The sequence below is a fragment of the Coffea eugenioides genome, chromosome 2, assembly GCF_003713205.1.
Source record: "Coffea eugenioides isolate CCC68of chromosome 2, Ceug_1.0, whole genome shotgun sequence".
Taxonomy (NCBI): Eukaryota; Viridiplantae; Streptophyta; class Magnoliopsida; order Gentianales; family Rubiaceae; genus Coffea; species Coffea eugenioides.
The window spans coordinates 23,198,309-23,218,017 of NC_040036.1; the positions used below are offsets into that span (position 1 = coordinate 23,198,309).

General features: G+C 37.9%; 3 protein-coding genes across 7 annotated transcripts; 1 reads left to right on the forward strand and 2 right to left on the reverse strand.

Moving 5' to 3' along the window:
* The first annotated feature begins 1,879 nt into the window (after positions 1-1,879).
* Positions 1,880-3,218, forward strand: LOC113761143 (NAC domain-containing protein 104). The gene is made up of 3 exons (XM_027304001.1): positions 1,880-2,129; positions 2,459-2,736; positions 2,823-3,218. Exons 1-3 carry the CDS (start codon positions 1,967-1,969, stop codon positions 2,958-2,960), a joined length of 579 nt encoding a protein of 192 aa, XP_027159802.1. The 5' UTR covers positions 1,880-1,966; the 3' UTR covers positions 2,961-3,218.
* A 6,230-nt stretch (positions 3,219-9,448) lies between these two features.
* LOC113764164 (succinate/fumarate mitochondrial transporter) lies at positions 9,449-15,104 on the reverse strand. 3 transcript variants are annotated; one of them, XM_027308245.1, is made up of 8 exons: positions 14,884-15,104; positions 14,519-14,787; positions 14,237-14,353; positions 13,859-13,934; positions 13,239-13,334; positions 11,650-12,166; positions 10,559-10,694; positions 9,449-10,303 (listed from the first exon to the last, which is right to left on the reverse strand). In XM_027308245.1, the coding sequence occupies exons 3-8, from the start codon at positions 14,351-14,353 to the stop codon at positions 10,109-10,111; spliced, it is 1,137 nt and encodes a 378-aa protein (XP_027164046.1). In that variant the 5' UTR covers positions 14,519-14,787; positions 14,884-15,104; the 3' UTR covers positions 9,449-10,108. The 3 variants fall into 3 exon arrangements, with proteins under 3 accessions (XP_027164046.1, XP_027164047.1, XP_027164045.1); XM_027308246.1 differs by having other exon boundaries at positions 14,587-15,104; XM_027308244.1 differs by having other exon boundaries at positions 14,519-15,104.
* Positions 15,105-15,312: 208 nt separating this feature from the next.
* LOC113760531 (proteinaceous RNase P 1, chloroplastic/mitochondrial) lies at positions 15,313-19,660 on the reverse strand. Of its 3 annotated transcripts, XR_003467059.1 has the most exons (7): positions 18,544-19,660; positions 18,271-18,360; positions 17,861-18,042; positions 16,927-17,047; positions 15,917-15,985; positions 15,586-15,804; positions 15,313-15,500 (listed from the first exon to the last, which is right to left on the reverse strand). XR_003467059.1 is itself a non-coding variant. In XM_027303152.1 (6 exons), exons 1-6 carry the CDS (start codon positions 19,654-19,656, stop codon positions 15,685-15,687), a joined length of 1,695 nt encoding a protein of 564 aa, XP_027158953.1. In that variant the 5' UTR covers positions 19,657-19,660; the 3' UTR covers positions 15,313-15,684. The 3 variants fall into 3 exon arrangements, 2 of the variants coding, with proteins under 2 accessions (XP_027158953.1, XP_027158954.1); XM_027303152.1 differs by having other exon boundaries at positions 15,313-15,804; XM_027303153.1 differs by lacking the exons at positions 15,313-15,500; positions 15,586-15,804; positions 15,917-15,985; positions 16,927-17,047 and adding an exon at positions 17,153-17,649.
* Between the last annotated feature and the right edge of the window lie 49 nt (positions 19,661-19,709).

The window sequence follows — 19,709 nt, forward strand, 5'->3', positions numbered from 1 at the left end:
AGTGATTTAACTATAATTTTACAAGCTCCAAAATCTTTCTAAGAATGGGATTGAATTTATAGATTTGGACCATAAAATTATACTAGTAGGATGGTAACAGCAATTAAATTGGAATTTTAACAACTATGATGAGACGGTGAGAATTCCATGTTAACATAAAATGATTAATCCACTTATCATTCCCAACAACAAAAAAAAAAAGGAAAAAAAAGGAAAGACGACTCTGCTTGTGGTTAATATGGCACGAGGGTGACTCCATTCCATTATCAGAGAGAGCATTTTCTGAGGATGCCTGTGCACGCCCCTGCATCCACCTGTAACTTTCCATTAACAAAGACCTCGAACAACATTTCGCCAATCCCGTATGGTCATTGTCCTTATTTAGCCTTTAGTCTTTTCCTTCATTATTTCAAGTCCTACCGAAAATCCATTGCCTGGCTACAAACATATCATATCTCTTCCGAAGCAAACACTGAATGAAAAACCAAGCTAGCCCACAGCAAGTTTATATGTGTTTCAGCGTACGAGTTATTATAATCTTGTGAAGGTTAAAAGATAGATTACGTGAACAATAGAGAATGAATCTGCATTAGAGCTTGATTTCAACAGAATGCAAATTCTGGGGGCAGGCAAGAAGAAGAATATTATCATATATGGCAACAAATCTTTTACCAATTTAGTTCCCTGACGCGCGGCTGCAGCTTTGTCGATAAGGATGCTACTAATTGTAGCTAGTGCTTCTACAGTAGGAACTGTCAATTTCCAGACAATCACCAATGAAGAACTCAGAGGAGAAATGCCTTCATCTTCATCATCATCATCAATAATATTAAGATGGCGCTGCAAAATGCCAAAATCTCCACTGGTCACTTAAGTTGAGCCACCATGGGATTAACTTAACTTGATTGTAAATAAATAAATGGGATTAACTTAACTTAATTGAACTCTGTTACAATCATTATCCAAGAAATGAGTGGCTCGTGCGTATAAAGAAAGAGAAGCAGCAATTTTGGCACAAATGGAAGATGAATATATACTAATGGGGCCACGAGCAGAACTTTGTTGAATCCATTCCATCTCGATCTATAAACAGTTGAATTGAATCCATCCCGCCTTCACACCTCGGTGTCGACCAAAACTGGAAAGATTAAAATAAGACAAAATCTAACGATGGAATAAATTTAATTATTTGGACTGGTTGCTAATGATGATAATAATTAGTTTGAAGGCCACTCCCAAATCGGTGGGTCACTTGGATCGTATGTATGGTCCACAAAGCAAGCAATGCGGCAAACCATGACACGTGGGTGCCATGAGGTTGAAGATGATATAAGCGTGAAGTGTGATGATGCTGACCCGATGTTTGAGCCCTTTCCTTTCTTTCTACCTGTATATTTTTTTTTTCTCCCCCTTTCTGTGTTCTGGAATACATACACATATCTATATATATATATCTGTGTCAATGTGGGGGTGGGAGATGGAATGCGGCTGCTGGTAGTGGGCTGATGGAGTTGGATTTTGCTGCAGCAGGAATGGTAACCCGTAACAGATCCCGTTACTTGGAAAGTGTCCAACAATACAATACATTCCTTCACCCGCCGCCTTGGAGTTGGCCAGCAGGGCCATCACCCCAACATTACATTACTTGTTAAAAATATCATATGCAAATACACCCAAAAAAAAAAAAAAAAAAACACAAAACCAATAGGTCCAATACCAATATTCTTGATTGATTGATTGGTTGAGTTGTGGTGTTGCCTCAGATCAAATCGCACCTTCCATTTCACGTTAAATAGCCAAAACACCTTCTCTCTCCACCCTCCCTCCTCCTTCCCTCTCGCTAGCTATAAATATCACTTCTTGTACAAACAAATAACACTTCACCACACTCGCAATCTATCTTCATCCCCCTCCTCTATATATACATATATAGTAGGAGTAGTAATAGTGGTAGTAGCATTTACTCATGGGGGATAACAATGCGAAGCTCCCACCGGGATTTCGGTTCTATCCCACCGATGAAGAACTCGTCGCTCATTTCCTTCATCGCAAAGCTGCACTCTTACCTTGCCATCCGGACGTCATCCCGGATCTTGATCTTTATCCCTATGATCCGTGGGACTTGGACGGTATCCATCCTTTTTTTTTCTTTCTTTCTTTCTTTCTTTTTAAAATCCCTCTGTTTGCTGAAGTACATGGTAAAGAAGAAGAATTGAGCAAAATACTACATATAGGCTCGACCACCTTTTGTTTTTGGAGCATTCCTTTTTTTTTTTTCAATCTTGATATATGTATAGGTGATCGACGATATATATATATATACTGCATAGACGTGAATAACCAACATGAATAAACATAATAGAAATTAAAACCAGTGGATATATAATAGGATTCTACTTGCATTGATTTGATGGCAATTAAATGTACATATACACCAAGTTTGGTTTCGAGCATGCAGGAAAAGCAATGGCGGAAGGTAACAAATGGTACTTTTACAGCCGGAGAACGCAGAGCCGAATCACGGGTAACGGGTACTGGAAGGGGATGGGTGTGGATGAACCAATATTGTCGAGCACTTCAGGCCAAAAATTGGGCATGAAAAGGTGTTACGTGTTTTACGTGGGTGAACCTTCCGAGGGTGTTAAAACCAATTGGATTATGCAGGAATATAGACTCTCCGCCGAAAATGGTTCTTCCGGCAGCAGTAGATCATCCAAAAAAAGACACTCAAAAATAGTAAGCACCGTGTCAAATTGTTGTCTGTGTATTCGTTTTTCATCATTTGGAATTTGAACAATTTGGTTTGTTGGTTGGTTTGGCAGGATTATAGTAAATGGGTAGTGTGTCGAGTTTACGAGCGTAACTGCGATAATGACGATGACGATGGCACAGAACTTTCATGCCTGGACGAAGTTTTTCTGTCGCTGGATGATCTCGATGAAATTAGCTTGCCAAACTAGCTAGCTTAGCCAGCTGATCCAGCATGTAAGTTAGGACCTAGTTCTAGCTCAAGATACAGCAGGCCTAACACTCAGCATGATCATCTCCTCCTATCCATTATTATGTAGAAATATTTTCCTTCCTTCTTTTAATTCAGTACGTACTACGTACAATTAATCAATCTTGTAACCATAAAATTAGTTCAAGGGTGGCGAAATGCAATTGGAATTTATGCTTTTACTGATTTTGTTACTTGTGATTAGACATTAAAACACTAAATGTTCATAGCTTGAATGCAATCACACGTCTGAGCTTTATCTTTTGAACACCAATCGATTGAGCTGACCTACACAAGTTTGTCAATTAAGACGGTCATTTCCATTTACGAGTATGTAACAGGTGTTGTTGTGATCTTAGCACCATTTTGAAGTGGTTGTGCTTTTTATTTGATCTGATATACATTGATATCACTTTATTGCACGCATACATTTTATTCATGTACACCAATTCAGTATATGAATGCAATCACGTAATGTAAGCATATAGTACTAACATTTTGAAGAAAAAAATGCAACAACGTATCAGTTTTACCAGAAGCTCACCGTATGTGTCCCAAACCCTCCATTTTAGGGGTGGATTGCGAACCAAATTGAGGTGACATGGAATATCTATTCAGCTCTTGCCAACAAATATATTGACACGCAGAAAAATGATCAAAAGGGAGACATGCAAAGCCAACCACAAGCATTGTACTAAAAGATAAGACGAATCAAAATGAAGAGAACGGATGGAATTATGCCCCACTCTTGCTTCAAATTTCTACACACTTGATGGTGTTTGTTTCGAATTTTTCATGCTCACAAGTCACAAGTATTGTTTATGGAGATTCTCACGTGAAGTATACTTTGAATTTGGAGAGAAAAGAGGGGGGAGGGGGGAAGGGAGACTTGAAGGAAGAAGGGAGGACATATATCATGTGGAGCCCTATAATCACTGTGTTCTGTGTCTGCAAGCCATTTGTTGGGGAGCATTTGAGCATTTCTTTTGGAATCCCCTTTCTTTCTTTCTTTCTTTTTTTTTCTCCCCTCCTAAGTAGCCTTTTTAGCTTTTCTCTTGCATGATGGGTATTTGGTAGTTGTCTTGTGTAACAAAGCTAAGGAACCGAACCATTTTCTTGTAGGTGCCTGCTTAGACAAGCATCGAGTCATTTCTGATGTAAGCACCTCCACACGCTCGAGAATGCTCCACACGTGTTGCGTTGCAATCTTGAAATTCCAAGGCACATTCTTCATATGTATGGAGAAAAGAGGAAGAAAATGAGAAAGTAATCTTCATTTGCAAACTGCAAAAAGTCCATCAAAGACACATTGAGCACAAGTTTTTGCGCTCTTTTCGCCTACTATCCCGAATTACCACGGACGTTAATTGTGGGATGGTATGACGGGAATTTGTACGAGAAAAGTGTAATTGCCATCTAATTTGGCCAACCATTAGTGGGGAGCTAATTATGTTGCAGTGATGAAGGAAGGACAATGAATCAAACTTTTGTTCCCAAAGCTGCCTTATTCGTGTTTTTTACTCCCTTTTTTTGGGCAAATTACATTTTATCCCCTTATGGTTTAATTTTTTTTGTACATAACCCTCATATGATTTCAAAATCTATACATAACCTTCCCATAGTTTGAATTAAAGTTTTAAAATAACGAAAATGGTCATTTGTACTGAAACCTTTAAAAATATTGAAATTACCCTTGTTTAAAAGTTAAAATGACTGAAATGACCAAAATATATAAATATAATATATATGACGCACTAACTCTGTATGATTTTAATTTCTATCATATAACCCCTTTATGATTTAATATTTTATCATATAACTCCCTTATACTTTTCAAAATATACACATAATCTCCCTGTGATTAATAAATAAATTTTAACTTTACATAGGGGTCTTTTTGACATTTTAGGTGATTCCATTATGAATTGTAAATTTCATTACCTTGACACATTAATCCAAACTAAGAGAGGGTTATGTATAGTTTTTCAAATCATAGGGGAATTATGTACAAAAATGCTAAATTATAGGAGGTAAAATGTAATTTGTCCCTTTTTTTTTTTTTGGGGTTCACGATCAGGCAATAAATTAGTTGACCTCGGAGCATTGTGGTATGACAAAGTTTAAGTTTTTATTCTTTACTTGTCAAGGAGATTAACCCTTTTTCACCTTTATGACAAACTTTTAACGAGTGCTCGAAAGCCTAACCAAGTCAAACTACTTTAACAGACATCACTATGATTACTATAATATGTGAGAGACAACTTATGACAACAACTTCTAGTCACATTCTTTAGAATAAGGACCGACCAAACCTGTAGTTTTGAGGGTAGTGCAAAAAGATTTTACCAAAAAAAAGAGAAAAAAAAAAATCTTAGCTCTAATCTTCAAGCAAACCAAACAAGTTTATACGGGGCAGAGTATCAGACATAATGACAAATAAGGCAATCATCATGTTGTTGCAATTTCAAGACTCTCGGACTCTGTTGTTGTTTCGAATGTGTTCTTTTTATTTAGTTAGTAAGAAACAGAATCATCTTTGCAATAGAATTAGCTCATATTGTGACAGCCCCACCTCCCCCTAAGGCGAACCAGAGGGTTCGGCGGGCCGCCTGCCCAGCTCTCGCCGGGACTCAGTCGATCACTACAATCCTCAAATATATTACAATATAAATCTCAAATATACATCACATGGTCCACAAATAAACATCCAAGTCTCCAATAATTACATGTCAAAAGCGAAGCTAAAACAATTTCCAACTATACATAAAATGATTCCAAATCCAAATTGTACAAAATATAGGCCATCCATTCACGTGAATAAGCACTACAAGTCCTTCGTTCGCCTTGAGCCCTGTGGAGGGGGAAAAAAATGTTTTGGGGTGAGCTAAAAGCTCAGCGAGTAACCAGAAAATCATTAATCAAATCGGTTTAACCATAGTTCATTTCAATGATGTCATATAGCAATGATGTCATAAATTAAATGGGAAATCCGGAAACAACTACATCATTTGCAAAACAGTAAATATGGATTATCAATAATTCAAGAAACATTTACAATGGAAAGCGATAGTAACATTCATGAAAGGATACATTCATTCTCCTGACATTTCCTCGCTCATTTGGTCATCCATTTCATTTCATTCACCCCGTCCCTGGCTTTTGGCCAGGCTCCACCAACCTACATAGGTAATACTCGAGTATACCAAACGTTCACCCAAGTTCCTAATCGCCTGACCGAGTCCGCTTCTGGCTCAAGACGACCGGTAACAAGGGGCAATGGCCAGTTCAGCCCAAAAGGCTTACATTCATGCGCAAGTAACATTGCAATCAAAAATTTCACATTTATCGAGGTCGAGTACGATAAAGTACACACTCGCCTCGAAAACTCGTTTTGGAAATCATTATAAGCGCTTAACACGTTATCAACCAAAATACAAGTCATGAAGTCAAGAAATATAGCAAACAAGGCACACTCAAATGCCAGCACACATGATATGCAAGAAAACATTTCAAAAGTAACTTTGGAAACAGTTCAAAAGTAAATAATGTAAGAAACGGTTCATAAATAACTTTAGAAGTAGTTTGAGGTCACTCACCTCCACGGCTCAGGAACCAACCATCATATATCATTGTCTTGCTCAAATCCAAGTCTTAGATCACAAACTCAATGCAATCAAGTCCCTTCAAAGTTCGGACAGCACTTCCCCTGAATTTGCTAACTTTCCCAGCCATCATGGCTTCATTATTCTTCTCATTCAAACCCAAAGATACACACACAACAACAAGTTCATCCAATAGCCATTCAGCAAACTCCAAGTAGTACTAGTACAAGTCAAACTAGGGAAAAGTCCGGAAATGAAAGTTAAGCTCAAAACCAGAAAAACAGGTTTTGACGTCATTTTGCGGTAATGGTACCAAAGGCGCTACGATTGTCGGATGAAGGTGCAAGACCCACCATTTCGAAGCTAAGAGATAGGGGTACAATATTGTAGAAGGTCACTCAACTCAGTTTCCAGTGTAACCAGGTCAAAAATGCAAGATGCTATACCAGAATCACGAAAACAGGTTTGCAAAACGCATTCTAGCGTAAACATCATAACTCAGCCTACACAAGTCCAAATCCAGAAATTCCAAAACCAGCTGAAAGATACGAAACAGGGCTACATTTCATCAGAAGATCTCAACAACCAATTCGGAAGAAATTCCAGCGAAAACAACCAATTACAGTCGCAGATTTCCAATTCTGGGTAACCCAGAACATCAATAGTAATTTCGACTTATCTCATTCCACGCTACTCCGATTGACCTGAAATTTTGTAGCCACCTCTAGAATGTCATTCCCTACAACTTTCATGTTTTAAGCAAAGGCCAAATCGGCCTCTATCTAGGACCTAAAAATTCGGACAGAATGTTCATCACAAAACCCTCACTTTTCAATTTTTGGTCCAAAACAGAAATTGGTTGCAATTAATCACTTTTTCCACCTCCTAGAGTCATTAAACATCATTTCCAATCATCATACATGACCCCATAATCATATCCATATGAAAACAGAAAAATCCCCAAAAATAATAAATCTTCATCATTTTCAACCAAAATCAGGAAATCAACCATAAAATCACTTATTCAACCACCACCAATCACTAATTGAACATTATCAAGATCAAAGGAAAGGTTCCTTAGTCACTTACCTTACAAACCCAAGAAAAGACCCAACTTAGCACCTTTGCTTCTCAAACCACTTCACTACACACCTTAATACTACCAAGAGAAAGGTTTTTATGGAGCAAATCCAAGTTTAATCGGTTAAATTGTTTGATTGGAGCAAGAAATGAAGAAGTAAGATGAAAGCTTTCCTTTCTTTTCTCCTTGTGAAGCTCAGCCAAGATGATGAAGAATGAAGGTAATTTTGGATCAATTTGGTACTTATTTGGTAAAGGTAGTAAGATGGTCAAATGTCAAAGTCCAACCTTCAATAACAAGGTGACACTTGTCACTCTTTAAGCTTGAGATTATCTTCTTGTCTCTCCAAGACAAATATCTTAACACCTTGTAAAATAATATCACTTAATACAAAATTCCAACAAGTTGTCAAAAATATAATGCATTTACCGCACTAGCGGGTCCCACGTCCAAAATACGCTTTTAATTTCTCAAAATCTATTCGATACTAGAAAAATCATCTAAAAACTATATTTGCTCATAAACTTTATCTGGGGAATTTTTCTAATCAAGAAAATGTAGAAAAGGCGGGCGTTTAAAAAATAAACCCTAGAAAATTGAAAAATTTCCGGGTTCTCAAACTCATTTTTTTCGGGGCGTCACACATATGCTTCAGGCATAATTCAAGATGAAGAACTTTTGATTCCTCAATGTCCAAGTATAACTCAATCGAGCCTTTACACATAATTGTATAGTTTTGATAATCTATAAGAATTACTTATCGTTTCAACCCAAAAAAAAAAAAAAAAAAAAAAAAGAATCTGTGTGTGGTTGGATTGCCTGTTATTTCAACCTAGTAATTGAAAGATTTCGAAGCAGAGCAGAGTGAAGTTTCAAAAGAATGAGTTGTTCGGTATCTCGCCCCCAATCACATCCTTTGTCGAAAAAAGGGGAGAAATGAAAGTGTTATTGATATTTCTTTTCTGTTAAGTAACTTGCTTGGTGGATTTTATATGGCATAGGAAACAACTTATGCACCCTGTTGCTCGGGTTGCAAGTCAATTGAGTAGAACACATGTAACCATAAAAATAAGCATGAAGTGGCTGCACAGCTACCAAGACAAGACACTGATGCTTTTGTATCAACCTAGGTATGCAAATTATAAATTAACTTCTTCAGCTGAGCTGAATAATTTACTATTTCATCACAAAAATGCCTGAAATGGACTAAAGCCTATTGCACTCTGTTTCATGCAACATAATAATCTCATTAGATGAGAAATACCTATTTATGTACTCCGTTTGATAATAATAATAACTATTTCGTTGCTTAATGAGCTCGTAAGCACCGAGCATGTCGTCAATCATCGAGAACTTGCACCGAGCACATGCACGAGAGAGAGAGAGGATTCTGTCGCTCACTGGGCATGTGTGTGTGAAAGAAAGAGCCATACAAACTTTGAACTACAGTTTTAATTGTTAGCAAAGGCAACTCACATCATATGTAATGTTTTCGTGGTTTTGCTTTGAGACTTTGCTTGTAATGGAATGGCCAAATCAAATTGAAAGCCATTATGATTGCACAAGACATGCTTCTCATGGGCCAATCTCAACTTGTTTATAAAGTTTATTAGCTTCCATTGACAAAGACCCCCCAAAACAAAAGATCGAATTGCATATACACTATGAAAACATCGCATTGCCTCTACCCTCCTTCAATAGAAAACTCTTTTCCAGTTGCTTATCTAGGAATGATGTTATATTATATTGGCAAAGAAGAGAGCAACAAAAAAAATCATGGCTGGGCCAATATACATTAATGTGGCTTTTCAGCCAAGCTAATTATATTAATCCAGATATCCACATCAAAGGTCAGAGGAAAAGCTCAAAAACCGAGTCAACACTACTTCTTGGATCAAAAAGTTCAACACAATAGACCAAGATGGAGCACAACATCCATGTGAGACAACTTCTGCCAAGTGGAGAGACCACTTGTAGTGCAAATTGACAAAGCTCAGGCAATTAGCTGGGCCCTTGCCCAATATTAAATTCAGTAACACTTCTCCCTGATTTACGCTATTCTACTGCATTACATTCCTAAGCAGGTTGTAAATCTGTGTCCCAAAAAGTTTGACTGAAACAAAATAAACTACCATTGCACTATCCAATTCTGTTGAGAAGTTTCTGATCACACTCTGACATTCGCAAATCCCACTACACCCTGATAGACTCGAGCCAAATCTGCACGGTACCACACGGATCTGAATCCTAACAATGATGTCAGTTCTATATCCCAAAGTTAATACGCTCATTAAGTTTCTCACTTGGACCTGTATCAAAACTTCTTAGGATGGCATTTTGATATCCCATGGAGGGCTGTGCTATTTCAATTTAGGCTAATCAACATACCCGATATACCATAACATCCTCCAATAAGTATCAGATACTTCATTTAGGAAGCAGGTGATCAACTGCCCAGTAATAACTCCCTACTACTACAAATGATGCAACCCCGCTACGAGCCATCCGCAACCAAACACCACGAAATAGTATATTCCTGTCTGCAGGATGAATCCCTGTGAACCTCTCAAATCTCTTCCCTGGCCTAGGCCATTTTAGAAGCTTCCTCTCCATGGACACGTACTGCATCAAAGCAACTCAAAGAATAATAAATTGAACTTTATCCATAATTCCCCTCCAAAGAAACCAATAAATAAGGTGGCATAATATTTGAAAAGAAAAAAAAAAGATTGTGTCAACATAATAACTTTCTGGAGGAAGCAGTAACCAATTACACTGAAGAGAGAACTTCAGATGAATCCCAAAGAGCCTATGAGATTAAACTAATCTGCACACATATACGAAAATGCTACTGTTTATTGCTAGCAAGAAACTGACCTTGGGAAGCACTGTACACTCTGACCGACTTTTTGCAGTGTCGAAAGGATGAGACGCAGCTGCAGCAATTGAACCAGAAAATCCAGCAGCAAGACTGACAGCTAAAGGAGACAAAGGACCAATTTCATCATCAGACCTGAAGAGAAAAAAAAAATGTTGTCAGGAAAAAAGGGTAACTTAAAGAAAAATTTGAGTTCGAGGTAATCAGAATCAGAATTTCGATTCTTACTAACGAAGCAACATAGAGTACTTAATGCATGCAGACACGGACACCTTTGCTGTGATGTTGATTTATATTGAATATTGTGCAACTTCTGCAGGCTAGTTTTGAAGTATTTGACAAGTATGTAAAAATTTATTACTACATAGACAGAGTGACAAAAGGAGGAGCTAGATTTACAAGATCTTGACAATTTACAAGTGCCTCTAGACTTCAAAGTTTCAACACGAGTAGCAGTGGAAAAAGAAACAAGGAAAGGTGACTAAATACTGAATATTAAAGTAGAAGGACAGATCAAACAATAAGATGCTTCATTTGCACACTCAAAAAATATCATAAGAATCTAAGGCATGTTTGTGTGGTAAACAGTTCATGCATGTTTGTATTGTAAACAGTTCATTCTAATGAAAATAAAGACTCACAGCTAGAATCTCTTGACCCGTAAATCTAATTTGCCCTTGGCCTAAATTCAGCAGTCAACAATTAAGAGTACATTGGCATCATGTGATTTCACAAACAATACCCACAGCAATGCAGTATAACCTCTACCATGAAGAAAACAATGCAATGATTATCACATCTTCTACGATTAAGAATTGTATGTATTCCAAGTCAGAAATGTAAGAAATTGATTAACAAGGCTCACAAAAGTTGCAACTGAACCACCTACACATGCATATGTAATGTTTTAAGTGGACTTAGATTCACTTCGAGCCAGGGAGGAGTACACATATGAAATCTTAAATTTAGATGGTAATTCAAGATTTGTCCAGCCAATTTTAGGCAAACAACAACTCAAGTTAAAAGTGCAGTATATATTTTTTTTAAAAAAAACTATTAAAGAGGAAGGACTTTCACTAAGCATAAAAACCTTGGTGGGGGTGTCATCCCAACTGCTTTCCATTCAAGCATTGCTCTGTGCAGAAACTGCCAGCTAGAAAAAAAAATTCCACCAAATGTAGAATCTCTAGCTATTCCAGATCTCCAGCCTCTCCAAAAAGCACCTGTTCCCTCGAAAGAAAATATTTGTAATGGCCTTCTGACCTCAATGACTGATGGTGCTCTTCCAGAACCCGTCATCATCCAGGGATACTCTTTCAGGCCATCAATCATATTGGCATATTTGGTTGTCAAAGTTGATAGAAGACCAACAGAATTGTTCATTGCCCTTATGTCTGGAGAATAACCACTTAGTAATCTAGCAATCAAGGGTGAAACAGCACCATTCTGAACAACTGGCGTGGAGTGTGATATGCGAGAAGCTGAAGTCACCTGGGCACGAAGCTTAATAATTTCAAATGGAGAGCTCACAAATGATTCCACAGCACCCGCAGCAACTCCAGCCATTAGTGCCTCAGAGACATGTACAAAATTGTCTACTCTACCATCTGACAAAGAAAGCACCAGAAAAGGTTAGTAGTGGATGCGGAACAAAAACTGGTCAACTTTCAACAACATGATGTCTAAACATGCCAAACTTTTAGAAACATTGGAGATACATGCAAGTGCACAAACAAACAGACGTAAACAGTTCTGGTTGCTGAAGCATTTCTGCTATCGTGAACGCGACATTTAAGGTAATACAGTAAATATTAGATATTCAGTATCGAGTTTTTGTAAACAGAAAGGGATGATTCGTTAAAGTGTTAAAGGGCCTTTGAGGCCAAAGAATCTTTGCTAACTCATTGACTGGTGGCATATGAAGCTACCAGTTGTTTTTAGCTTACCATACAATAAATCCATCTTGGATACTTTACTTCAGACACTTATAATAAGAAGAAATGAAACAGATACTTTGTTCTTCTTCCTTTTTTTTTCCTTCTCCTGTTTGATTAAGTACTAAAGTTTATCTACCTCTCTATCGATGATAACACTTTTTATAAACTGACTGTAATTTATTGTGGATTCTAGGGGAAAAGTAGATTAGGCTTTTCTTCTCCTTCTCTCTAGTAATTTTGTCAATTATTAGCCAGGAATAGATGTGAACATACTTTATCTATATTCTCTTGACAAATTTAAACAGGTAGAGTATTGTTCTGTAAGAAGAAAAAACAAACACTTCAGATATTTTAAACATTATTTCGCACAAAGATGATCCTGGCCACCAGATTAACTCCACCCATATTTCTGGAATATGCTTATCCTATGAATTATAATTCAGAAACAAATAGTGGGGCTAGCAATAAGGGAACAGTTTCTAACTTGTTATATTCTGTTTGAAAGGAAAGTAATTTGCATGACATAATAATACTTCCTTAAATAGATGAATTCCATATACACCAGTGGCCAGGGGAGGACTTTTAGAGTCTTCCCACTGTTAGGTTCAGAATTCAAATCCTAGGCCTGGCAGGTAGGGCAGGAAGGTGTGGGGTGGGGTGGGAGGGTGAAAAAAAAAGAAAGCAATTCCATAGACAAACAATACAACTTTTGCGACGTTAAATGACAACAAAAATATGATACCTTTGTAGAATGCTGTCAATAGTTCATATGTACCAAATCGAGCTCCAACACTTGGTATCCTCCCTAGCATCAACCACCCAAGACCTCTGTACAGACCTACATGTTAAGAAAAGAGCAAACAGTTAAAAACATTGGAAGATAGGTTGTAGATATATAAAACAGATAGAGTTGGAGAACACTCTCAACAATGAAACACAAACAAGAAGAGAAAGGTGAAGCACAAAGATGATGAAAGTAACAAGACTAAAAAAATGAGAATCTAATTAAGGTGTTTATTTACTCCATTTCTGCATCTATTTCCAAGCTGAAACGTCAAAATTATCGTTTCTGCACCACATATTTATAATAAGCAGAAAACTCTTTTTCATCACCCTATGAGTGGTAAAGTTGAAATATATTTGCATGAGCATAAGAGGGAGAACAATAAATTCATGCCTAATATAATCTCGTGAACTTCTTAAATACTGACCATTAAGAATTCTAAGCCTTCCCTTAATCTGCATTAGAGATGTTATTCCCAAAGTTTTGTTATAGAAACTAAACAGGCAAAATTTATAAGCTCGAATTAAAGCAAGACATATCATTTTTGCTTACCGAAAGACGGGCAGAATTGAAGTTACCTGAAATCCCTGAGAATGCTTGAACTCTCTGAACAACCTGAGCTGGTCTTAATTGTTTACTTGGAACTGATCCAACCTGTGTAGTCACTCAACCCAAAAAGAGCGCATGAATATTGGAAACTGATACTTTTCAGGCAACCTTACTTTTCACATAATGATACTACTTAATTATAGTTTATAAGATATCTAAGTGATTACAAAATATACATTCTTGAACGCTATTTTTTTCCATCAAAACAAAAGGAGAATCTATCACTTCTTTTGTAGTAGTTGAAATAACCTAAAACTGATTCACAAGAAACAGGCAATTACACGTACAATTAAATGTATTGTTTACTGAAACAGTAAATTTAAAAACTTTGTCATCAAACTTGGAACCTGTATAAGGGCTTTAAGGGTATCAAGCGGGTAAGTGAGAACAGTTCCCAGTGCCACAGACCCAGCGGCTGCAACAGCATGGGTGGCAAACAAGTTATTCTTCAACAGCTCATCCATCTGCCAGAGTCAGTGAAAGACGAAACAGACAAGATAGTAATGTCAGTAAGTCATACTGGTTACCGGGTCGCCCGGGATTGTAGCAACTTATCCAATCCTTCGGGTAGAACACCGGTGAGGTATTATGTCAAACACATGCTGTGCACCGTGCTACATAGTACATACCTTAAAAATGCAACGGAAAGAAAATAGATTTCGCCGTCCAATACAGACTTCACAGTAACTCAACTCACCGTCGTCGGCGATGGACTAATGGGTTTGTACTGCGGTGAATATGTTTCATTGTGGAAGCTCAGAGCTAGATTTTCTTAGCGCCCCCTTCTTCTTAGGCGTGGGTTTAAGAAGTGGAAAACGCTATCAGCAAATCAGCACAAGCTTCAAAAGGCCTCTGTTGTTCGGTTTGTTAATTGGTTGAACCGGGAGCTCATAAAGTCCTGGATATCCATAACCATAATACTAATCAAAATCAAAAGCAAAAGAATACAGAATATGCATTTGAAAAAAAAAAAAAGGAACTGAAGGTTCGATACTCCTGATTCCAGATGCCTAAACTCTCGAATTTGGCTAGATGTTTGGTTTGAGAGCTCGTGTGCTGACCATGGATTAATGCAATATACTCACTTTTGGCGGTTAATTTTGCGATTTTTACCACTAAATTAAATAGAAATCTTGCAGTAAAAAGAAGCACGCATTGATTTGATTTGAAAAGTTCAAAACAAAAGGTCGAAGTTTGAGTAGAAAACTCGAACCCAAATTCGAACCGGGGTTGAGAGAGTCTGAGTTATTTATGCCTCTTGTGATTCCACCGTATTCTTTGATAACCGTAAAGGTTCTAAGATACTAGTACTACAAGCCTATATATAGAAATGCGGCATTCGATTATCCAACTTTTGGTTTTGCATTTGGTAATCCACATGCAGTAATGCTAATAATCGCAAGGCAATTTGCAACAACATATCTTTTTTTTTTGGTCAAAAACATATCTCAGTTGTAAAGTTATGGACTATATAGTTGTTGAAGAAGCAATAATATATTTGTTTCTGTACAGCAAGGTTGCTCCTCTTTGGCTGGTTCTCGATGTCTTGCGCTCTTCTGTCAGGCTTACTGCACTTTGATTCTTGCCACTTCCAAAGCTCATGTGGAACATCTGCAGTTCACGGGACACTAATCTTATATGCAATTTCAAGAATGGCCAACACCGAGGACAAAATCTTCTCATTTCTTGCTCTTACCGCTGCAGGCACTGCCATAGGAACCAGACGAAGATGCCTTGATACGAAATTTCATTTCCTTCCTTTTTATATGAACCATAATGGATTTGGTCACAGTATTCAGCTGAAGATGGAATGTAGATTTTTTTTCTTTGTCCTGGTAGCACACACCCATTTCCTTGGGGTTTCAAGGTCATCTCCTGCGACAGTAGGTATATGCCAACTACCGTTTTCTGACTCCTGCCATCACAATACACATTTTTCAAGACCCATGACATTATGGTATTTGAACATGAGAAGATAGCAGGAGTCAGAGGTCTAGCAGAATAAAGATAGTTGCATATCAAGTCACCTGAATAACTATCGAATAAGGTGGAGGCATATGAAGGGTAAGTCCAGGTCTTGCGGGAGTTAATCTCACCTGCCAATTAACAACATCAAAGACAACAATGAGGAACTGTTATCTGCTACTGATGAACAAATTTGTCCGCACATGATACTAACTAAACCAATAGAATCAGGATTTTTTTTCGTTTTTGCCACCAAAGGAAACATCAACATGAGACACAAAGTAAATAAATAGCTTTCCAAAGATTGAAATTCAGCTATGGCTTTGGAAGATGAACATAATAAGCTACATGAAGATCAAAACCTTTCAACCTAAGTATAGATCTTGTAACTCCACGACTTATCTTTTTTTTACTTCTTTACTTCCACCAATGTAACTCCCCGCGTGGACTGTGGCTTTTATTTTTCATACGTCAAATTTGGATTTCCCGGGCTTCGAACTTCAACAGACTAATACCAACAAAATCCCCCCCCCCAAAAAAAAGAGTTTCTGATGGAAAAGTACAAGTACATTGTTCTCCCATGAGCAAGATATATAGCACATAAATTCCATACAAGCTGTCAATTAGTTCAGTGGAAAGTCTCAATATATCATGTTTGCCTTGAAAGTGCAGAATTGTCCATGTCACAAGTATGGTCGTCTATTTTATCCAGCTGAAAGTCTCACCAAAGAAGAATGACTAACTTTTCTGTAAGATTTTTCCAAAACTCAAATTTCAAAGATGAAAGAACACATTCAAATTGCACAATAATAAAAATACCCAGGACATTGCACTTGGCAACCACCAAGATCTATCAATTTACTTCCTCCCTTTGTTCAAACCCACCAAAAAAAAAAAAGACTCCGTCAACTTTGTCTAAGGTAAGAGAAGTACAACCAAGTAAGGACAGCCATATGCAATAGGTAATGATTGATAGTAGAAACTATTGAGTATCAGTTTTCTCTTTTCTTGTCTGTTAACAGTTTATCTAAAGGTTATCTGTCATTCCAAGTTAATAGGAAAAAGGTAAAACCTGATGCTTCTCTTTCCATCGTGGGAAAAAGCTAGTCCCTAGTAGTTGGAATAAATGGTCCCTCATCTCATCGTTTGTCACCAACAAACATTTACAACTAACAGCAGCATATAACCAATACCTGGAAAATATGAGATGCAAAACACGATTAAGAACCATCAGCTTTTCATCAAGAATTGGCAACGTGAGGAATTCATCACCAAATAATTTTCTGACTGAATGATAATTATAGTCTCAACAAACACCTTGAACTCGTAACTGATTGACTCATATGGGACATAGTACATGCAGCAGAAATCCTACAAAACAAGTTTTTGACAAAGGAATTCTGCATATTGGAGCCAAAATTCAGCATACTAATGAAGTTTGACTGACTTGGACTTGATATGAAGTAATAAAACCAAAATTATCTCAACCTCTGAGCAACAAGTGGTAGTATCAGAACTTATATTGTATCTCAGATAACAACCCTTGTGTTGAAGATCATTAGCCGCTTATCATCACTGGCTGATGACGAAAGTAATAACTGAACCTAAGTATCATGATAGGGTTTTTTACAACTTCAATTATTCCATTGGTTATGAGTGCTTCAGGAAAACATAAGCTTTGCAACAACTGCAGTTGATTATCATCTGAGTGATCTTGGACACGTGTCAAATGAAAACAAAAGTACTAGCTGTCTTATTCAAGTTGGAACTCAGCGGATGCATCTGCTTCTCAGCTCTTCAAGACAATTCAAGTAAGATCAGCAAAGCAAATCAGAACCCTCTAAAAGGAATTTGCATTATAGAAAACTCTAGAATATGCAGCTCAAGATTAAACACTGAAGCAAGCAGAACAAAGAATAGTAATCAAAACTAAAACTTAAATTCCTGTGTAGACGGAATTGGTGTTAGAAATGTATAAGACATGAGGCAAAAGAAATGAATATTACCAATCGTCGTTTGAACCAGGAGGAGTAGCATAAAGTGCACCGGCATTTCTCCAACTCTCCAACAATTTCTTGTTATTAGGGTACTGAGCAGGACCACCAAACACGCGGCTTCTGTGCAAAATAACAAGTGGCAATCTATTTGACTTGCTCATTTGGTGTAACTGATTCACAACATGTTTCAGCTGTACCAAGAAAGAATTTGAAAAAGGCCAAAGGTCGTTGAAACACAATCTCAATGTATAAAGATGTTCAACAGATTTAATGTTTCCACTTGTGCTTTTTATGACAAATTCAAGAGATGAAGTTCCCATAAACTTAACTCCCCTTAACTCCCCTAAACTCCGGTTTAACTACTCTGTTACTGCTCTCCAACAACTAACACAGGAATGAAAAAAAAGATCTTTCATTACCTGCTGGAAACTGAAATGTTTTTGATTAATGAGGCCAAGATTTGCCCCGTCTATCACTGCATCAAAAGGTCCATGCTTTGCGAGCCATTCCTATGAGGGTGCATCTTCCATATTAGAATGACAAATACTATCGATATAAGTGACTGAAGCATATAAAAGCATATAGCAGCTATCTGGATCAACTAACCGTATAGGGGCAAAATACAGAAAAAGCAGCAAACACAAATATCATTCCACTGAAGCACCTATAGATTCAATAAAGTAACATCATACCTGAAATTTCACAAAATCCGCCCTTACTTCTCTCTCACAAGCCAGTTTAGCCACTGAATTAGCAAAATTCTCCGTCTCTTTAGGATCAATATCAATGCAAACAAGCTTCTCTCCACATGAATGACATACTCCGTTCTCCTGCATTTCAGTCCTAACCACACTCCATTTCCCTTTCCCCAGCCACCCTTGCCCGTGCCAGCCACCTCCTCCTTTCACCATCCCCTCCTTCACCTTTTCCACATCCCAATTCTTCAATCCAGCATCAGCAGCAGTCTCTGACTTAAACCAATCCTCCATAGCACCTGCAGTCTCCTCTGATACCTGTCTAACTGTAGACCTCATCCTATGCATAAATTCATAAGTTTTCTCGACTAAATTTTCCTCGGAACTAAGCCTCAATAGGGTCAAAAGCTCCTCCTCCTCGGCTAAAACACCATTCTCAACCATATGAGCATCAACCTCAAAAGCCTTATCCGCCATTGATTTCTTACAAAACCCAAACAATGCAGGTCCATAAGACCTCAATTTCGGAACAATCCCGTAACTCTCCATTTTCTTAACCAAATCAAAAGCCATTTCTGGGTCTTCCTTAGCAGCTGCTAATCTTGCAGCGCTAGTAAAAGTTGCCTCATTTGGGACAACATTATCCAACCCCATTTGCTTAAAAATTTGAAAGCCCTTTTCTAAACTAATATCGTCGCTGCTATTACTTCTAGCAGAGCACAAATAAAGCAAAACATTATAATGGTGAACGCTGAGGGGAACATTATCGGCCCTTGCCTCATCGTAAATGCGAAGGGCCTCGCCTAAATCACCGCGCTTAGAGCACTGATCGAGTTTGAAACGCAGCAGGATTTCTGGGGATTCGCTGCGGGCTTTCTTCCTGGACTTATGGGGTACTGCTGAAGAAGAGGAGGAGGGGCCTTGGAGGATGGCTGATGTGGTGCATAAATTGGTAGTCTTTGTCATGGAAAAGGTATTCTGGGGTTGGAACTTAGGATGGATCATTATGGGTTTCAGGGATTTGAAACAGTTGGGACCTGTGTAGGAAGAAAGGGCTGAAGGGGTTTTGCAGAAAAGATGGAAGAGAGGAGAGGTTTTAATCAGAGCCATGCGATGCGTCAGCGTCATCCCTGGGAAAGTGGGGAGACTTGTAGCTCATTCTC